Source organism: Phoenix dactylifera, chromosome 2, assembly GCF_051530095.1.
Source record: "Phoenix dactylifera cultivar Ajwa chromosome 2, Ajwa_hap1_PhDact_Kaust_v1.1, whole genome shotgun sequence".
In the NCBI taxonomy this organism is placed as follows: domain Eukaryota; kingdom Viridiplantae; phylum Streptophyta; class Magnoliopsida; order Arecales; family Arecaceae; genus Phoenix; species Phoenix dactylifera.
The window spans coordinates 33,811,859-33,831,869 of NC_143191.1; the positions used below are offsets into that span (position 1 = coordinate 33,811,859).

The 20,011-nt window shown below is 39.5% G+C and overlaps 1 protein-coding gene across 7 annotated transcripts in view; it reads right to left on the reverse strand.

The window, feature by feature from the left end:
* Window positions 1-16,397, reverse strand: part of LOC148714739 (uncharacterized) — a 39,318-nt gene extending 22,921 nt beyond the window's left edge. For 6 of the 7 annotated variants that reach the window (XR_015975350.1, XM_088716065.1, XM_088716062.1 and 3 more), the window contains exons 1-12: window positions 16,004-16,397; window positions 15,707-15,898; window positions 15,194-15,349; window positions 12,439-12,732; window positions 11,280-11,497; window positions 11,116-11,190; window positions 10,833-10,899; window positions 7,754-8,082; window positions 6,677-6,910; window positions 6,398-6,585; window positions 4,406-4,538; window positions 4,192-4,300 (exon numbers count right to left, since the gene is read on the reverse strand). Coding sequence is in view for 6 of the 7 variants with exons in the window: in XM_088716065.1 (XP_088572191.1) it covers window positions 4,192-4,300; window positions 4,406-4,538; window positions 6,398-6,585; window positions 6,677-6,910; window positions 7,754-8,082; window positions 10,833-10,899; window positions 11,116-11,190; window positions 11,280-11,497; window positions 12,439-12,732; window positions 15,194-15,349; window positions 15,707-15,898; window positions 16,004-16,268 (2,260 nt within the window). In the remaining variant the exon portion in view is untranslated. The remainder of the gene's footprint in view (window positions 1-4,191; window positions 4,301-4,405; window positions 4,539-6,397; window positions 6,586-6,676; window positions 6,911-7,753; window positions 8,083-10,832; window positions 10,900-11,115; window positions 11,191-11,279; window positions 11,498-12,438; window positions 12,733-15,193; window positions 15,350-15,706; window positions 15,899-16,003) is intronic. The other variant, XM_088716067.2, reaches the window with a different exon arrangement.
* Between the last annotated feature and the right edge of the window lie 3,614 nt (window positions 16,398-20,011).

Here is a 20,011-nt window from a genome sequence, read left to right on the forward strand (position 1 = left end):
TGGCAAGCGCTTAACTAAAATCTCTGATGAGCACCGTGGGCCAAGACCATTGGAAGTTAAGAAGAGAAGGAAGCAGCAGTGGTCCAACGGTGGTGAACGGCGAAATCTGTCGACGGTGAGGCAAAAAGGGGTGTGGGGTCCTTTAAATAGCTGATGGGGCTTGATTTTCTAGCACTCGTAGAAAATCGGGATGAAGAAAAAGTCCACGCCAAATCCAAGTCGAACAGCTCTGCCCCTTTTTTTCCGCATCCTACTCCAACTCTTACATCCGGGCCAGTCAAGTAGACCAGGCCTAGTTCCTTATTAGCTAGGCTAGCCGTTACACTTTGTGTCATGTTTCATTTTATAATAAGTTAGCTTATTTAAAGCATTAGATCTGAAGAGTTAGCCTCATAGTACTGTCTCTAGCCTTCCTCATTTTTTCGTCTCTCCATTATCCCTGTTATTTTGAAGTCTCTAGAGCTTGATTGGGCATATTCCATCTTTCATATTCTTCATTTGACATATCTAGAAAAACCATTTTTAAATTTTTTTGGTAATAATAATGTTCATTTTCAGCCAATTCCTTTTAGAGGTCATGCTGTGAAAGTTTTTCCTCTTTTTTTGCCTTTTAATGACTTAGTCCATATACACCATTATGATTACCATCAGGCACTGTTCTTGTTTAACAAGCCCGACAATGTGCTGCTATAAGTTTTTTCTCTATAAATTATGCATGAAAAATAACACAGCACCTACGATTTGGAATTGCAATGTGGTTTCATTATTATGTGATTTTGTCTCTCCCCTTCATGTAATCATGCCACGATTGAAAGAAATTTTACCATTGTCTAAAGAATGTATTACTTTCCTGGTTAGACTCGATATGTTAAGCCTGCAAAATGCAAAAAGGAACTATACTTGTATCTCCATATTCATCAAGGTTGTAGATGAACTCCACACAGGAATAAACTACAAAACATGATATGTTCATGGAAAGAGGTACCATGATATTGCTTTTCAGGACCACAACCTAATGGTTAACAACAAAATTTTCTACCGGTTCCTTGTTTGAAAATATTTGTAAAGCCCATTCTTATAGTTGTGCAATGCATGTGTGAGCATACATTGTTCTTTAATCTTCTAACTGCCAAGACACCAACCTCATGGATAACTACATAGACTGCATTTGGTGCTAGGCACAAGCACCTAAGTACCATGGCTTTCCTATGTCCAAGATATTGTATGAACTAAACTAATATAACCTTCTACAAAACTAAAATACAGAAAAAAGGACACCAACATATGGAGCCAGTAACTTTCCAAGATGTTTATTTGGACCACGGACTCAAGATTCAAGTGCAGTAGCCTGAACTGGTGGCATTATACTATACCAGCCTTTGACTTGTATGTTCTGTATCTCGATATTCAAATCATTGATATGTACATTTTAGATTTGAAGCATGTAATTGAGCCTTCATGTTTTTTAACTAAATCCTTTTGGTCTTCCTAGGTCTTCCTCTACAATTCTCAAGCCCTTGTTGCACAGTTTATAACTTGCCCTTCCTCCTCAATTGAGAATAATTTGAGATTTCATCACCACATTTGACAGCTGAATGGGCAAAATAGATTTATGGGGTGAAAAAACCATTTCAAGCAAAGTCTACAGTACCGAAACCAACAACCGTACACATAGGTCGGTGGCATAGCATGGTACAGTATAGAGAAAGGGGAATCGGAGGGTGGAAGGAGGAGGAGAGAGAGGAAAAGAGAGGGAGGGAGGGAGAGAGAGGGAGAGGGAGAAGGTGGGGGGAGAGAGGGCTTTTGAAGCTCGCTCTCCTTCACGATGCCGTAATAGGAGATTCGGCCTCTGTCGACTTCATTTAAAAAAAATAAAAAAAGAGGCCGAAGCTCATGTTTCATTTCGAAACAGGAGCTCCACCCCTGTTACGACGTTGCAGAGGAGAGAGGGCTTCAAAAGCCCTCTCCCCTTCCCTCTGCCACACTCTCTCTCCACCGCCCTCCCTCTTCCTCCCTCCCTCCCTCCCTCTCTTTTCCTCTCTTTCCTTCTTCCTCTCCCTCTCCCCCTCCCTCACCAGTTTCTCAAACCAAGGGGCGGATTCGTGCCGGTCCGCCCCTAGTACGACTCGGTATGCCCCGAACCGGACAGTTCGGGGTGGTACAGCCTTCCTTCAAGACATTAAGATTTTGATTGGTTACCAAGGAAATGACAAGAAAAAAATGATAATCCAATTGATGAATAGAGGAGTAGAGATGAGAGAGAGAAAGAGAGAGAGAGAGAGTTGCATACAATGGCCTAACGGAACAGGAGAGTTAGCTTGATCCAATTCTCCCCAAATTATCACATGAAACAGAAAACGTTTTAAGCCTCTCAATCAAATACCTAATGGTTCTAAGTCTTTTCTCTTATTTTAAACTTGTCACTGCCCACGAGGGCAAAGGCAAAAGGGAGCTTAACTGCAAGACCCACCCGTCGAGCAAGGATGAAAGTCAGCCTTAGTGATCCGACGGCGTTGAGTGGAAGGGTCGTCACTCAACGGATAAAGTTACTCTAGGGATAACAGGTTGTTCTTCCCCAAGAGTTCATATCGGCGGAAAGATTTAGCACCCCGATGTCGGTTCTTCGCCACTTGGGGTTATAGTATGTTCCAAGGGTTGGGCTGTTCGCCCATTAAAGCGGTACGTGAGCTAGGTTCAAAACGTCGTGAGACAGTTCGGTCCATATCCGGTGTGGGCGTTAAAGCATTGAGAGAACCTTTTTCTAGTATGAGAGGACTGAAAAGGATGCACCTCTGGTGTACCAGTTATCGTGCCCATGGTAAACGCTAGGTAGCTAAGTGCAGAGCAGATAACTGCTGAAAGCATCTAGTAGTAAGCCCACCCCAAGATGAGTGCTCCCCTATTCCGACTTCTCTAGAGCCTCCGGTAGTACAGCCGAGACAGCGACGGGTTCTCAGCCCCTGCGGAGATGAAGCGACAAAAGTATTGAGAATCCAAGATAAGTGGAAGTGCAGTGATGGATGCAGTTGAGGCATCCTAACAGACCGAGAGATTTGAACCTTGTTCCTACACGAACTGATCAATTCGATCAGGCACTCGCCATCCATTTTCATTGTTCAACTATTTGACAACATGAAAAAACCAAAAGATTTGCCCTCCCCCTCTATCCAAGGGATGGAAGGGCAGAGGCCTTCGATGTCCCTTCCAGTCAAGAATTGGGGCCCCACAATCACTAACCAATATGCTTTTCTCTCATGTCTTTCTTTATTTATGGTTCGATATTTTGGTGTTCTAGGCGTAGAGGAACCACACCAATTCATCCCGAACTTGATGGTTAAACTCTACTGCGGTGACGATACTGTAGGGGAGGTCCTGAGAAAAAGTAACTTGACGCTAGAATGATAAAAAGCTTTACACCTCTTATTTGACTTTTTAAATATTTTTAAATAAGCAAAAGATAAAAATTCAAAATGCAAAGGTTGTCTTATTCAAAACCCCAATTATCTCCTCTCCCACTTCACACCTCGGAATGCACTATTCTTACAGAGAAAAATGCGCTTTCACATCTTCTTAACCCAAAATGGCTGAGAAGAGGAAAGGTTTCTTGTTAAGGATACTCCAGGGAATAGATCCAGTGGAGACAGGGTGGGGCCTGTAGCTCAGAGGATTAGAGCATGCGGCTCTGACTGGTCCGATTTCGGTATTAAAAATCGGTATCGGCCCGTACTGGCCCGAGCCGGCCAACCGTACTGGCCCGTACCGGTTCCAAATTTTTTTGGAACTTTTGGATGCGTGAACCAAGCCAAACCAGTGGTACCGGTTCCGTACCAGTCCGAATCGGTACCGGCGCCCACCAGTATGTCGGTATGGTGAACCTTGCATGGCTACGAACCATGGTGTTGGGGGGGGGGGGGGGGGGACGAAAGTCTCTCAAACAAATACCTAATGGTTCAAGTCTTTTCTCTTATTTTAAACTTGTCACAACCAAACACTGAAAAATAAGGTTCCTCTCTAACTATTTTTTGTCCCTCTTACTTTCCCAAAAATTATACAGAGCAGAAGATTCATAGGATATCAATAAATAAAGAGAATTACTACCATCATCTATTTGACTATCTAACCAAACATTATAGAAATGAATAAATATAACTAGAAGAAAGATACATGAGAAGATTTAAAATTTTAAATCACCAGCAATAGACCAGTTGATTAACTGGTGCACTAGGAGTAGTCCTTTCTTCTGAGCCCTATGAGAAGTTGATAGCCACACCATTGCTGATGATAGAGCAACTAAAAGAGCCTAATTACAAAAAGGGTAAAAATGTTCACATAAAAAATAACACGCCTTAAATAAACACTCTTAGATATAAATTAGAAGTTAGGAGATCAGGTTTCCAGTTCGTACCTGAACAAGAAAGAGCAAAGTCTTCTGCTGTTTAAATTGGCCAATACATGACCAAAATTTATCCCTGTCACTTCTTAAATCAAACCATCTGAAGGCCATTCCTATCAGTATTATCAAAGCCCCACTAACAACTCTGCATATAAATATTTGATTAAAACACCTTGATCACCATTAGAAGAGCAAACTATAATTCTTGGACAATACCATCAATGGATACAAAGGAGATAGGATGGGTTTATACAATTACAAGCATTTATTGCATCAACTAATGCTTGACAGATATTGTCAACATCATTGGTAATAATTCTTGCACCAATCAATGCTTGTTCAACCAGTTATATAGAAAAAGCTATGAGTTATGACCCAATAAAAAAAAAGATGGAATATTTTAAGCATTTTGCAAAATTTATGCCAATTTTTCGCCACTACATCAAATTTTCAGATTTACATTGGCTCAGAAGATATTGTCTATTATAATAAAATATATAATCATGGACTAGGGCAATAACAATATATGCTGGTATAAACTTTAAGATATTGGATACTATAAAAAAACATGGCTGAAAATGTTGGACTAGATTACAATGATTTTGAAAACTCAGACTAATTAATAGCAATGTTAATTTTCGATGTACTCTATTTTGTTTGGTGCAGCTTAAACATAATCAACCGCTAAACGAAAAACCCTGTTCAGTTATTTAAGTTCAGCAACCTGACATAGCTAAATTGTGGCTAAGAATTCAACTTACCTAAAACCATGAAATGAGAGAGAGTTGCAGATACAACTTTTGTAGGTCTCTAGCCTGATGAATCATGAGGACACAAAAAGAACAGAATACTTCCTAGTGCAGGGGAAAAAAGGCAGTCAAAAGAGCTTTGCTGAGATATATAATGTCTTATGAATTTAATATGAGGAAATGCTGATGAAGTGTAATTTGACAAACTGTTGCATTTTTTGAAGATGGATATTCATCCGTAGAATTGGAGAAAATGATTTTGATCGCAATCCAAAAGTAAACTGTGAAGTTAAGATAGATGGACACAGACATCCATAACATATCAGAAAGACTTGAAGGAACGGAAAAATCATAGATGAAATCCACATACCAAAGAGGATTAAAAAGGATCAATTCAGAACTCATGATAAAGAAAAATGAAGGTCAGATGCTTTATCAGCTTGCAGCATTGATGCCATGTAACAACTTAACAGAAAGATAGGTCACATCAAACAATTAAGGAACAAAATCCAAAATCGAGACCTAGAGTTAGTTGCAAACATGATAGTGGTACCCAAAGTTCGCCAATCCAATATCGAAGGTTGTACCGGTCGGCGACCAGTTCCATTGATACTACGGATCTGTATCATGTCGTTCCAAGAAGCACCAAAAATAGAGAGGAGGGAGGAGAGAGAGAAAAGGAGAGAGGAAGAGAGAAAAAGAAAGGGAGAGAGGAAGGGGGAGAGATAGAAAGGAAGGAGGCTTACCGATGAAGAGGAGCAAGCAACTGGATGAAGAAGCAGAGGGTTGAGCGCTAAACCCTAACTCTAACCCTAGTGGAGCAAGAGAGAACCGGCAGGAGGTGGGGGAGGCGTTTTATAACCTTATAACTGAACCGGCCGGGACCCATTGAACCATTCCGACTTGGCATCGGTCCAATACTAGCCAAACCATCCGGTCCAGGTCAATTTGGTACTGGCCGAACCACCTAGTTCAGGTCAGTTTAGCAATCACTGGTGGCACCAAAAGCAGCCCACAAGAAGAACAAAGCCAAAACATGAAGATATTTACAAAGCTGCAGAACCCAAAAGCCCAAGGCTTGCATCAAGATCCTCCATAACATGAGAATGGAAATTCATCTTTAAGACCATGGTAGTTGATTAAAATTAGCAACAAGCATGTGAAACAATGTGGAAGTTATGATTCTGAAAAGGATAAGTATATTCAATAAAGATCAATGTGGGGACTAAGTTTAACCAAAGAATATGAGCATTACACTAAATGGTTGTTGTCAGGAATTTCTGCAGGCATCAATGTAAATATGGATATGAACCAGCAGGCCACCCATATAAATGTTGCCAAGAAAAGTTTTCCAGGGATGAATATCAATACAAAAACCGCAGCAAGTAATCCCGCAATCAGAAAACACCAAGTGTACAGCTTCCTTTCAAAGAAGCTAGCCACCTGTACAAAGTACAGTAAGTGTTGAAACTCAATCCACAAGCTTTCTTAATTAGATGATAGCAGGTAAAGTAATGAATTTAATCATACATACCAGAAATTCAAGAATAAATATTGCCACAACAACAATGGTTAAAAGCTTGATATTAGAACTAAATGTTCTGCTGCACAGTTCTCTCCATAACTCTTTTAAAAATTGATAATTACAAAAGATCCGTGTCCACAGAAATATTGTCATCGAAATATACACATGGTAAAGAGGTGGAGAGTTCTCTAGAAACAGCATTATGAAGAAGAAAGCCATCAACAAACATCCACTTAGATATACCTGCAAAAGAAAAATGACAAGAATAAAAAGAATTTTTAGGAGGGAAAAAAAGAGAAGATCTAATGTCAACTAGAGATCATAGATATAACTGAAAATTAGCAGGCGAGATATTGAAAAGTTTCATAAAATATGAAACTTTTAAAGGAATGTTCATCTTTATCTTCCTTTCCCTATTGGAGTGCACACACTGATATATATGATACAAGTTGCATGCTTTAGTTCATGAACTTTCAACCAGCTCCTATACTAACACCAACTGTGGGAAACATGGTGCTGCAATTCTGGTCAAGGCAGCCAGGTAAAAGCTGGTAGACACGAAGTCAGGAAGGGAAACCTATTTTACTGATCATGCAGTTAGAGTTCACGTAACCATGTAGCCACCGATGTTCCATCACACTTGCAAACGCACAGAAGCAAAAAAGTAGGGAAGAAAACAAGGATTTATATAGAATACTGCATTCATCTCTTACATATTAAGACGCTGAGAAATATTAACTTATTTACAATTTTAAGAGAAGAAATAGTTAAAGAACAACTGTCATTTCAGCTTTTATTGTAATATCAAAAGAGGACATCAAATGGCCTATCCAATAACTAGGATGCCATTAAAATGGCTGCCAACAGTGTTACTGTAATATAATAAGGACATTTTGATTAATATCTGAATAAGATGAGAGAGGCCTATGGATGAAAGCACTCACAGTTATTTTCAGATACTATTTTGACAAACAAGATGTAAATAGGAAATGCTTATTTACTATACAGATAATGAGATTAGAAACGAATGTAAAGATAACTGTTGACAAAAGCTTCAGTCATGAGATCTGTTTCCAAATGTCTTACTTGTTTTACAGTGATTCCAAGGGGGAATGCTTGATTCTTCTTCAACAAATCATTTCTTGGCAAAGACGCATAAGACTGCAGCACATGAAGGATAAGGTTTACCATCCACCCAACATATCCAAGGGTAACTGTGGTCATTAACATCAACCAATCATATGTTTGAAAATAGTGAAGGCCTGACAGGGACAGGTTTCTCAGGTTCTGGGATAATTTCATGGCAGCTTTGTAATCCCTTGCAACTATGAGATCTTCAATTTGACTGAGAACATAGGAATAATTTGCCAAAGGCTTAAATGGCTTGAAGTAAAGAGAATTTGATTGCTTTAGCTCTTTGCCTCTAATTAAGGAAACAAAAAGTAAATATTTGGTAAATGCCAAGAAGGATCAACATTCATGCTCCTGTTTCCAACTAAAGCAAAACAATCTATATATAAGTACAAGGAGATAATATAAGTTTAGTGTCAAGATGAAAGGTTTAGGAAATTTCATATACAGCTAGATTGTGAGATTTAGATGTGAATACCGATAAACATCATTAAAAAAAAAAACTATGTGCAAGCCTAGTGATACACTAACAATTCTATCTGAAGGAGGCTAAGAACTCATGCCACGAAACGTAAAAAAACAGAAGGCTGTGAAGACTCATTTTTAATTCCTCTGGGAGATAATTATAAGGCTGTGATTGGGATTCCTTTCTAGACTCTGCAGAAGCTAAAGCAATCCAATATACTTTGTAGAAAATAAAGCTAATATGGATGTTTAGTTAAAAATGTTAGTTTAGTTGCTAAAACTTCCTTTATGTTTCATCTAAATCAGTTGAAGGGTAATGATGCATACAAAAGTCCTGCCAAAAGAACTAATATGAAACATGCTTTTGTCTTCATGTACACCTCAGTATGTCATACATGGTCTGCCGTACCGATCGGTACGGGTCGGTACGGGCCGGTACGTACCGGTACCAGATGAAACCAGTACGGTACAGCTATATTTTTCGGTTCCGACTATTCGCAATTCGTACCAACCTGTACCGACCGGCTCGTACTGACCTCAATTTTTTTGGCTTTTGGCCTGAACCAGCCGAACCGGTACAGTACCGATTCGGTTCGGTATGGTACCGGTACCGTAGTGCCCACCGGTACGTCGGTATGGTCGGTACAGCGGACCTTGAATTGTCATGTGCCTCCAATATGCAATCCACAGCTTGAAACATTGCTCATACTTGAATGGGATCAGCAAGATGATTGTCATCGTGTGTCATGTAATTTTACAGAACTTTGCATATTCCCAAGTCAACAAAGCTTCTCCCATCACTTTTCAACGCTAAGCTTTTATGATATCAGTTGGACTTATAATGTCAGTATCCTAATAATTTGGCTAATCTGTGTTTGTTGGAGATTCATATGTCTTCCATAAATCCAAGAGGTAGGGTGTTTTACCAAGTCAAGATTTGGTGCAGATTTATCAAATTGGAGCTGATATTTCTATTAGAGGTTGTTCAGCTTCCACACATGACACATATTTCATGAGATGAGCGTTCTATTGCCCCACCTATCCACTCTAGCACATGGAGAGCTACTCATATCACAAGAAACTTGGGTTAGCCATCTTGTAAGCCATCATTACATTTAAACATTATTGTATCTTTTAACATCTCATTAACTCAACTAGTAATTGACTACTTTGTAAGTCTTGCACCATTTAGCACTAAATGACATCTATTAAATGTCTAATCCATCCTAAGTTTAATAGAAAAGTGATGACCAAACACACCTTGAGGCTTCCGTTATGTACAATGTGGGCTATTGCCATCATTAGTAAATGATATGCACAAATGCTTCTCAAATTCGGTTTATCAGTCAAAAAAATTCTTGAACATGAGAACTCAGGATATTGGGAAAAGCACAGTTCTATGTTTTTCAACTTAGAGCAGATAAAAAAACACTAAGGGGGATGTCTGGTGAAAAAAGGATAGAGTTACAAAAAAATCATAGGAAACAAAAATTAAGAATAGGATGGAAAGAACCAACTGGGTTGGTATAGGATATGCGCAGAAATGATTTGAGGCAACCAGGAAAGAAGAAAAAAACAAAACAAAAGAAGACAACTCGAATCTAGGTAGAAGTACAGATGAGAAGGCCTCCAATACCCCGGATGTCAGTGACAAAGAGATAGCCAAATGGCAAAATAATCATAAAGCCAACCCTCAAAAAAAAAACTAGGAAAAGGTTTGTTGGTTGTTCATGAATGCCAACACAATGCAGCAAAATCATCAGTTTGTAACTACCCAACCAGTGTGCCACTCATTAATAAATTCTTTTGTGTTTGAGAATATTGGTGGGAGCATAACCAATTAGAATGATCGGGGTCAAATATTTTGGAAACAATAATCCAGAAGCTCCTCCTGCACAGAGGATAGGTGCAGCCACTGGATATAGAATAATAATCATGTTGCCTAAACCAGATTTATATAGCCCATATAATCAGTCAAATAAACATTGGTGTTCAAAGAATACAGAAAATGATGCAAAAAAGTACACCAACTCCCAAAGACAATATATCTTCACAACAACTAACTTTACATCAAATTGATACAAATCCAATGCACTCATCAAAATCAATCCCCATTAGATTAAGATTGGAAATAAACTTGGAAAAAATTCTAACAATGATTATTCTTAGATATTTGCCACATATTTTTTAAAAAATTTAAGAAACACCATATGAATTGTAAATTCACAGTTCTTAAGGTTCTTCATTTTTCTTGCCTATATTTTGATCATGGGGAGCATGTGTGTTTTATGAAAAAGTAGTGCAGGGTAACTTGAGGATCATTCATAGACAATTGCAGATAAAATGAATTAGATATATGAATTCACATTTGACTATCAGAAAGAAAATCATATCAATATCATCAAATCATATAGTAGAGCAGACTGCAGAAATACTTCTAATTCATCACTTCATGATATCTCGTAGAAAACAACTAAAGCATTTGGAGATGTCTCAAATATACAGTAACAAAAAAAAAATAATGGAAAAGGCAATATTATTCACAGAATGCTATTCCGACAGAGGATACGTGACTTGTGAAGGAACTGATTGAGAATCTGCTTTGCATTTGCCAGAGCAGCTTCAACTTCTTCTGCCTGCTTGAAGTGAACCAAATATGTACAAATATGCATTGGTATATTGGCAGATTACATATAAAAGTGAATTATTTTTCTTGCAGGTAAATGAAGCACCTTAATGAACATAACAAACATGAAAGTTAACCACAAATAAATTAATGATCCTATTATAATGCAGTAGCAATGATTTTTCCAATAACATTTTATCCATTTTAAAATATTTGGGAAACTAACCTCATTCAACCGAAGGTAACTCAGCGGCAAATTTCCAACTGAATTAACTGGGCATGGCAAACCAACAAGAGTAGCCTGTCAATTTTAAAAATCAACAAAGGAAAAAAAGCAGAGATATCACATCTGCTAATGAATAGATGAACACTTGGAAATTATTATATTACCATTAGGGGTGCTATATCAGCCTGATTGACGTCTACTCTTTCAATGCCTGTAAGGCCCCACTCAGTAGGAGTGGGCATATCATGTTTATGATTGTCGACAAAACGAAAACCATCATCAGATTGGCTACCTGGGATCAACCATCTGGGATACTTAATGCCAGCTCCCCATGCGACCAATGGAGTATCTGTGTTGGAGGGATGCCCATCCCCATGACTTCCTATCAGGAATACCATTACTATGTCAGGATGTCAGAAGGAAAAGCAATGGTATTACAGACTCCAAGGTAAACAAATTGTTACTTGCACAATGGATGCGATCATAAAGAAGGACATGCTATATTTTGTGACCTTTCAAAGCATCGCACAAATAACACTCAAAAAGGGAATACGGATCATCACATTGTTCGAGTTCCATACAGTTAAAGGTCTAGTTTTGAAGACTTTACTCCATAAGAAATGGAATTTTAACGGATTCCCATCAGAGTATTTAAAAATTTAGATAATGGTTCAGCACAATGTGCTTGCTTTCTTACACCAGCGACATCCTACAACAATTCTTCAATATCAGTAGCATTCTACTGGTAAGGCCTATAGCTTTCTACAAACTGCACTTAAACTTCAGTCTGCATTGACTATTAAGATTTCTTCAATTCCTTCCATTAGCCTCCTTATCTAGTTGCAAGTTTCTTCGCAAAAAAAATGTGTGTGATTCTGTGCTTTCACTATTTTTTGAGTACTCTCGATCTATGATCACCATGAATTTGTAGAGACTAGTAAGATACTACATAGTGCATCACATAATTAGGATGCATCAATTCTTAAGCTATTGACCCAACAGGTAGATTGTTGCATTAACTGCATCAATTTCAAAAACTCTCAAATTTAACGTAGGTACAAATGTACAGAGATTCCCAGCTGGCCAGATAATATTGCAGGTTGCCAAAGGTAGAAGGTTCACACTGAATATAGACCCAACAGAAGTTTTACCTTCAGCACTTAAAAATTTCCTTAAAATAGAATATGTTCAATTGAGCAACTTTTTAGTCACTAAAGTTAATCTGCATCTCAGAACATAAGTTTAAAAATAATGTAACAAGAGAAAATAGAAAGAGAATAAAAGAAAAGGAGAAGTGTAAAAGATGCTCTATTTTGTTCAAACCTTTATCGCTCATTCCATGGTCTGCTGTAAAAATATAAGCTGTTTGGTTGTCCTTGAAGTAGCTTTCCATGAGCTTATAGACACCTTCAGCGATTTGATCAACAACCTTAACGTTGTTCAGATAGATGGATGAGTAGGGTCGGTGAGCATGACCATTTGTGTCACAACCGAGTAAATGCAAAAATATGACCAGCTTATCCTGTAGGAGTAGCTGCCTTAATTTAGGATCATCATAAGATCTATTCAGAAGGCTGCGAAATTGATCAAATGACCAGTGATCCAGGAATGATGCATCTGCAGTAAAATTCCTTAGACCAGTAAAAAGCATATCCAAAATTATATCCATGTAAGAACTAAGGAAATATTCGAATTGGGAGCCCAATTATTATCTAAAAAATAAAATAAAATAAAATAAACAGCAAAGAAAATATAAACCACCATATTTTTTTTCAACTAGATTTCAAATCCAGAAAATTTATTTCATAGTTCAGGATAGAAACTAGTGTTTCTAATCAATCAAAAAATGTTGTTAAATGCAAAATATATATAATAACTAATCATAACTGTATATCATCCAGTATACGAATATAAATGTGGTAAGAGGCAAGAAAAATGTGAAAAAAGTTTGTATTATTCTAAATTTTGGGGAAATAACTGTACTTTGTTGATGTTCTTTAAGCAATAAATGTTAAACCAAGCACATAGTTCAAGGAATCAGGAAAACTCACAAGACAACTATCAAGATCATGTGGAGGTGGGAGGGGAGGCCTTCAATGCATAAGACAGTAAAAAAGGGGAAAAAAACCTTCTCTGGTTGATAGTGCTGATACCAGCTCTATTACTACAGCCATTTTAATGCTATATATAGATCTTGAATGCCTACCCCCATGAAAAAAATAATAATCATTAAAAACTTGATCACATTATCTACACAAGATGCTAATATACACCACATTTCAACACTTAATTGTGAAAACATGCTTTTTCCTCATCAATATATCATTACATCACCGTAGACCCTTTAACAAGATCATATTATCGTGGCAAACAAGGATCCAACCCAATAAAACCTAGAATACATATCAATGCCAAAATAACAATGATTCCGTAAACCAACCTAAAGAGCCAACCAAGGTCTGCCGTAACGGTACCGGTCGGCGCACCGGCGGCGGCCCGGACTGGTACGTACCGGTCCCATACCGGTACGGCAGTCATACCGGCCAGTTTTTCAATAAAAACTTCCGGTACCGGATCCCACGTTGATCTGGTACTGGTCTCAGCCTAGGCTGGTTCGTACAGGCCCGTACCGGCCGGTACGGGCCGGTACGGCATACCCTGGAGCCAACAAAAAATGATATAAAGTACAAGATATTGCATCATCATGGCAGAACTTAGGGTGTGCATGAACAACTAATCAATAATCGCTATAAATTTGATATCGACCTTCATAAATAATAAGTTGGATGAGCCTATACCCAATCAATACTTAAAATAAATGGATATTTGAGTCATTCTACCTGGGTACTACCAATTCATCATCAAGGTTATTGTTGATAAATTGGGTTGCTTCAAACAAAGTTTTAAATCAGATTAAATTTGTAATACATATTATACCATACAGTTTTCCAAGAAGAGCAGCCTAGTGCTGTAGTCCATATTATACCATATCGGAATAGATCAGATTAAATTAATCTTTCTCATTTCTCTTTTCCATTCTTCTTGTTCATCTTGTTCCCCATTATCCTTCTACTCTTTCATACTCTTGTTCTCCTCCGAGTTTTTACTTGTTATTTTCTTCCTCCCTATTTCTTCCTCTTTTCTTCTTCATATTGACCTTTTTACTTTAAAACCTTCCAGCACCAGCAGATAACCTACTTCACTAGACAGCTGTAGCACCATGTCAATCAACATACCAGTTTCGTCTCTTACTTGGCATGCTACAGAACACACAAACAAAGAAAAATACACATTCCGTGCATCGTAGAGACATAGCTACACGAGTTCATAAAACAATTTCAACAAAAGAAACCTATTTCTTATACTTTGGCTATCCATTTTAAGATGCACATCTTCTTAAGCATTCCTCCAATCTCTGCTTTTTTTTATTGTATACCAAACTTGTGGCATAATATAATAGCATGATAAATCTTCTTCCAATTCTGGTTGGTGACACAAATAACTTTCGATAACCGAATCTTCCCTGTCTACAAAAAGGAAAAGGAAAAAAAATAATCCTTAAAGGCAAAATGACAGAACATGAGATCAATCAGCCTAAAAGTTATCGGCATCTACTAGACCTTCTCGCCTAGACAAAATGCTGAAAATAAGTACTTTACAAGGACCAGTACAGAAGCATCATAAAAGAGTTTCCCTCATGACTCTTATGAGTCAGTCAACTATGATTGCTCAGTAAATAAATTATGAGGATCTACCTCAATTTGCTTATAGCAACTCAACTAGCCTTGTAAGAAAATTTAGGACAGACAAGGTGTTTCGAATCTTGAACTATTTTGGGGTGGAAGGTCACAAATCGAAGGCAAGAAGGGAGCAAACTCCCTAATCAAAATATGAGAGCCAGTTTTCCAAGCATACTGAGCATTCTGTGCCCATACTAGAAACCAATAACGAAGGGAAAGTTTTCTATATAAGTATACTGTCATATGGAGAAATTAGCACATGACATATACCAAATCCAAATCTCAATCTAGACATCTATAATAGCAATCTGTTTTCAGTGTATGCTAGAGAACCGAACCTGTTGCGAAGTCTTGAAAATCAGGGTGGTATGAACTCCAGGTGCTGTGAGGTAAATTACTGCAGAATATAGGAACAATATCAGGACTTCCGAAAGCAATTGTGTGTCGACTCCGGTTGAAAACGGAATCAAATTCAACTGGATTAGCTTTCCACCCTGCAAGTGACATGACATATATTTAGCATCTAAGGTGGACTAAATATCTTGACAAAGTAACAAACTAATACAAATTAACAAATATGTAAGAGAAATTATGAGTGACGAAGTCTAAGTTCCAAAAGAATTAAGAGTACACATTCATCGATTTGAAAGCGCGTAAAATGGGAAAACATCTCGTGATTTGAAGAAACACTGAAAGAGGGGTCAGTAATTTCCTTTCAAGAACTACCAGAAAGAAAGAAAGAAAGAAAGAAAGGATCAGGAAAGGGTGAACCTTTGAGAGCGAAAACCTACTCAAAATTAATTCAAGAAGCGAAGAGTAAATCATCACGGGCTATCAAAAGAAGGCCTCACCTTTTGTGACTGCACTAGGGTCCTCATAGAAACCCGCAATGATGGAAACATGGCCGGGCCTCGACTCTGTAGGCGGACGGGCATGCGAGACCCCCCATCGCCCCCTCTCCTTTATCACGCTCCTCAAGAACGGCGCTCTGAACTGCCCCTCGGACTCTTGCTCGAAGAATTTGTCCGCTCGCAGGCCGTCGCCTGCAACCAGTTTCAGATCCAAACCCACATTACCGGAGGCAAAAAAAAAAAAAAAGGAATCGATTCGAGTAGAGGAATCAAGAAAGGGAGGAGAAGGGGACGAACCGACGATGAGGACGAGGCGCTTGGCGGGGGGAAAGATGCGCTGGGGGACGGGGTCCATGCCGTGGACTATTGGGGTCTTGAAGTAGATGTCGAAGATGCTGAGCATGTAGACGGCGTGGAGGGCGATTCCCAGCGCCACCAGCCACCGCTCCCGCCGCTTCACCGCCTGCTGCCGCTGCTGCGCCCACCAGCCGCCTCGACGCTGATGAGGCCGTGGGCGGGAGGCCGCCGCCGCTGCGCCTTCCCAGATCCCGCCTCCGCGCATTGCTTTCTCTCGTACGGGCAGCTCGCTAATTCGCCTCAGCCACGCCAGAAGTGGGCTGGGGCCTAAAGAGAGGCGTTGGAGTTCGACTGCCGTCGTTGGCGTGGACGGTTTCTTGTACTGCAGTTTGACACAGATGTTAAGTGGTTGGGTAATCTCGACTATTATGACGCGATCTTCGCCACGCGTCTCCAGTTCGCAGCTCCCGAATCGTACCTTAAGGCTTTTTCTATTAATATTTTGTATAATTATTTTAAAATTATCATAATTATTTTTTAAAAAAAATATATTTTCAAAAATATACCTTACTATAATCAAATGAATAAAAAATATATAATTTATTTTTTAAAAATAACTAATAAAATCTTTAATTAAGTATCCTCCTCCTTTGGAAAAACCAATTGAAGCTCTTACATTCTTACAAGGGTTTAGCAACTTCTTACATTGTTTTGTGGATATAAATGTATTAGCTCAATTTGATTCTCAAATCCAAATTCACCACTTAAAATTAAAAATATATATTAGATTATATAAATAATAAAAATAATCAAAGTAATTGATCGGACTCATCTATACACCTCTCATGCACTTTGTGTGCTCGATGTCTAAATTGAAAGAACTATTGGAGTAGTTCCTTGTGGAGTATGTATGATATCTATATGCTAGCTCATATAAAAATTGCATGATAGACCACATTGAGATTGGATTTTATGAATCACATATGTCAAATATCTATAAATAATTAAAAGAGTCATAGATATATTATTATTGCATAAAGTAGCTTCATGGTTTGGCAAGCTAGTGATTATTCTGTCTAATGGGAAGACCAATTGTCCTTGCGATAATTCTTTTTGAAGGAGTTCAATGTTGTGGGGCATATGAAACTAGAACTTGGATTAAACTCCCCCCTTATGTTAGTCTTCTTTGCAATTTGGAGTTTTGCAGTTGAATTTGGTTGTTTTGTCATTTAAAAAAAAAAGCAAAAATGAGATATCTGATTGAGAAGATCTTACCTACCCTTGCTAGAATTACTCCATCACTCTAGATTGAATGAGATTCTTCAGCAGTAATTACGCCGGCTAGAAACAAGTTTTGGCAACTTTAAATGCTTGATGATGGATCTAGAGAATAAATTTAAAACCGGAGAAAGAGTTTATCAATGAATTAATGAGTATTTTACATATGCATGCGCATGTGCGCACGTAAAGAGAGGAGGTGGGGGTTGAGCATATACCAAAATAATAGATATCAAAAGCATGCACAAATGTAGATGTAAGTCCATCCTAATAAGATCCAATGCTTTAAAGTTGGTATAATTGCTCATTGTAAGTAGGTTAAAGGTGGCAACAACAATGATGTGTGCTATTGATTACCAAAAAAAATATATGTTACCAGAAAAAAAGAATGATGTGTGCTATCAAGAATAAATATGCGGGTACATTGGAGTCATCATAATATTGGATGAAACTTAACTGGATATATTCATGTTCACAAATCAAAAGATCGCAAAAAATGTAGATGTCCAACCACCAATGTTGCATGTAAATGATCCATAACCAAATGGAAAAGGTTTAGAGGTCGGATCCTCTCCAGTCCAGGATTGGACAACGTGCTGGGCCTTCCCAATCACCACTGTTGCACAATATTTGGATGGTTTTTATTGACGAAATAACACTCTCGATTTCGACTCCAAATGGAAGAGGATTCCAACTCAAAAGGTTTATATACATTGGATAAGTTTGCCGGGTTAAGCCAATTGGACTGGCACCAAACTCCATAGCAGCGGATCTGACCATACAGAACCCTAAAACTAGGCCTGAGTCCGACCTGACACGTTCTCCACCAGCAAACGATCGTCCACTTTTTGTGGGTTACAACGGATGACTCACATACTTTTAGTAGAAATACATCCAAAAAAAATAAAAAAATAACAAATCTCAGAACATTCTAGGTAGCTCCCTCTCACCCATTCAGAGAGCTCCCCTAAAATGGTCGGCCACATATGAGGTAACCCAATCTACAGCTCCATTGGCCTCCTTGTAGACATGCTTGGTCTGGAAGGCAACATTTCTACCTACCATGGCCCAAATATTTCGTAGCAATGGGTGGCAGCCATCCATGCCACTGGTACACCCTTGGATCCACCCGACCACCATAACTAAGTCACCCTCGAGCAAGATTGCGCTGGCTCGCAAAATGCGTCGAATAGAAATATCAAAGATGTGGCACCCACCAGCTACAACCACCCTAGAGTCTGAGCCTTTGATCATGAAGTCCACACCATCCCTCTCGCCACTATCCAGCACGCATCCATCAAAGTTGACCTTAAAAAAACTCAGAGATAGGGGCTCACAGATGAAAAACACAATCTGTGACGCTATGAAGTAGATGTAGAGCCCTAGATATTCCGAGCTGTCAAAGGCTTGTCTAATGGACCTGCATGGGTAATCTCCGCAGCCTGTACATGGGCCCGCTCCATGATGAACCTAAGTGTAGGGTTGCTCTTTCCAAAGATCCAAGTGTTCCTGGCTAGCCAAAGATTGTAAACAATGTACGTAACCCCAATGGCCACATACTAGGTCTGAGGAGCGGCGGCCCACCGTCCGAGCGTCTAGGTGAAGAGACCTGACTGGCACCGAGCATCCAGCGGGATATTGACGAGCCTCCAAACTCTCCTAGCATGATTGTACTAAAACAAAATGTGGTCCATGGTCTCTCCACCTGGTACCTAGGGCATTGCGGTTGGATGCCCAGTCCACACCCGCTCAACACAGATCTCGTCAGTAGCCAGCCCCAAACCACTTTCTAAAGGAACACAGCAACCCTCAGGTAAAGACTGAATCTCCAAATCTAAGCACATTCCTGCCTCGAGTGCTACTCACATTGAAAAAGGCCATAGAAGTCTCTCACTTTGACCCTGGGGCTGCAGGACGTACACCAAACCTTCACATCCGGACTAGCACTCCTCGGAACCGCTAGCGATTGGAGTCTTTCCATAAGGTGCTCACCAAACAGATGGTTGATTCGGCCGGTATTCCACCCTGCCCCGTTAGGGTGGAGAAGATCACAAACCCATAGACCCTCCATGGCCTCAATGTTGACCATGGTCGGCCAGAGCCTCATCGGAAGAGTATCTACCCAAGAGTCTTCCATAACATCTACACTGCGCCCATCACCAATCAGTCATCTGATATTAGCCAAGGCAATGAGCACATATGTGCAAATCTCCTACTAGAGAAAGGAGCACCTCTGGCCACTCTTAGCTACCCCGCCCGCAGTAATCGATCTACAGCGGACAGTTATCATCTGACTCCAAAAGCATTGTGGCTCAAGAACCAGTCTTGCTGCATGTCGAGCAATCAGCGACTCTCTCCTCAGAAGAAGAGATTGGACATCCAGCCCTCTCTCATGAGTCGGCTGGCAAATCAACTTCCATGCCAATAAGTGCACCCTATGTCCACCACTATATGAGCCCTATAGGAAGCTCTGTAGAAGACGCTCAATCTTCATCAGCACGGTCTTTGGAATGACTATGTTGGACATGAGATAGACGGACATGGAGCTCAGGACCGATCTCGCCAGCGACAACCTACCCATCATGGATAACGAGGCCGCTCTCTAGCCCTCCAACCACTTCTGGATGTGCTGCACCATGCTGAGATACTCCGACACCCGTAGTCTCATCCCCATAATGGGGATGCCCAGGTAACTCCACGACCCCTCTTGCTCCCTCATGCCAAAGAGCC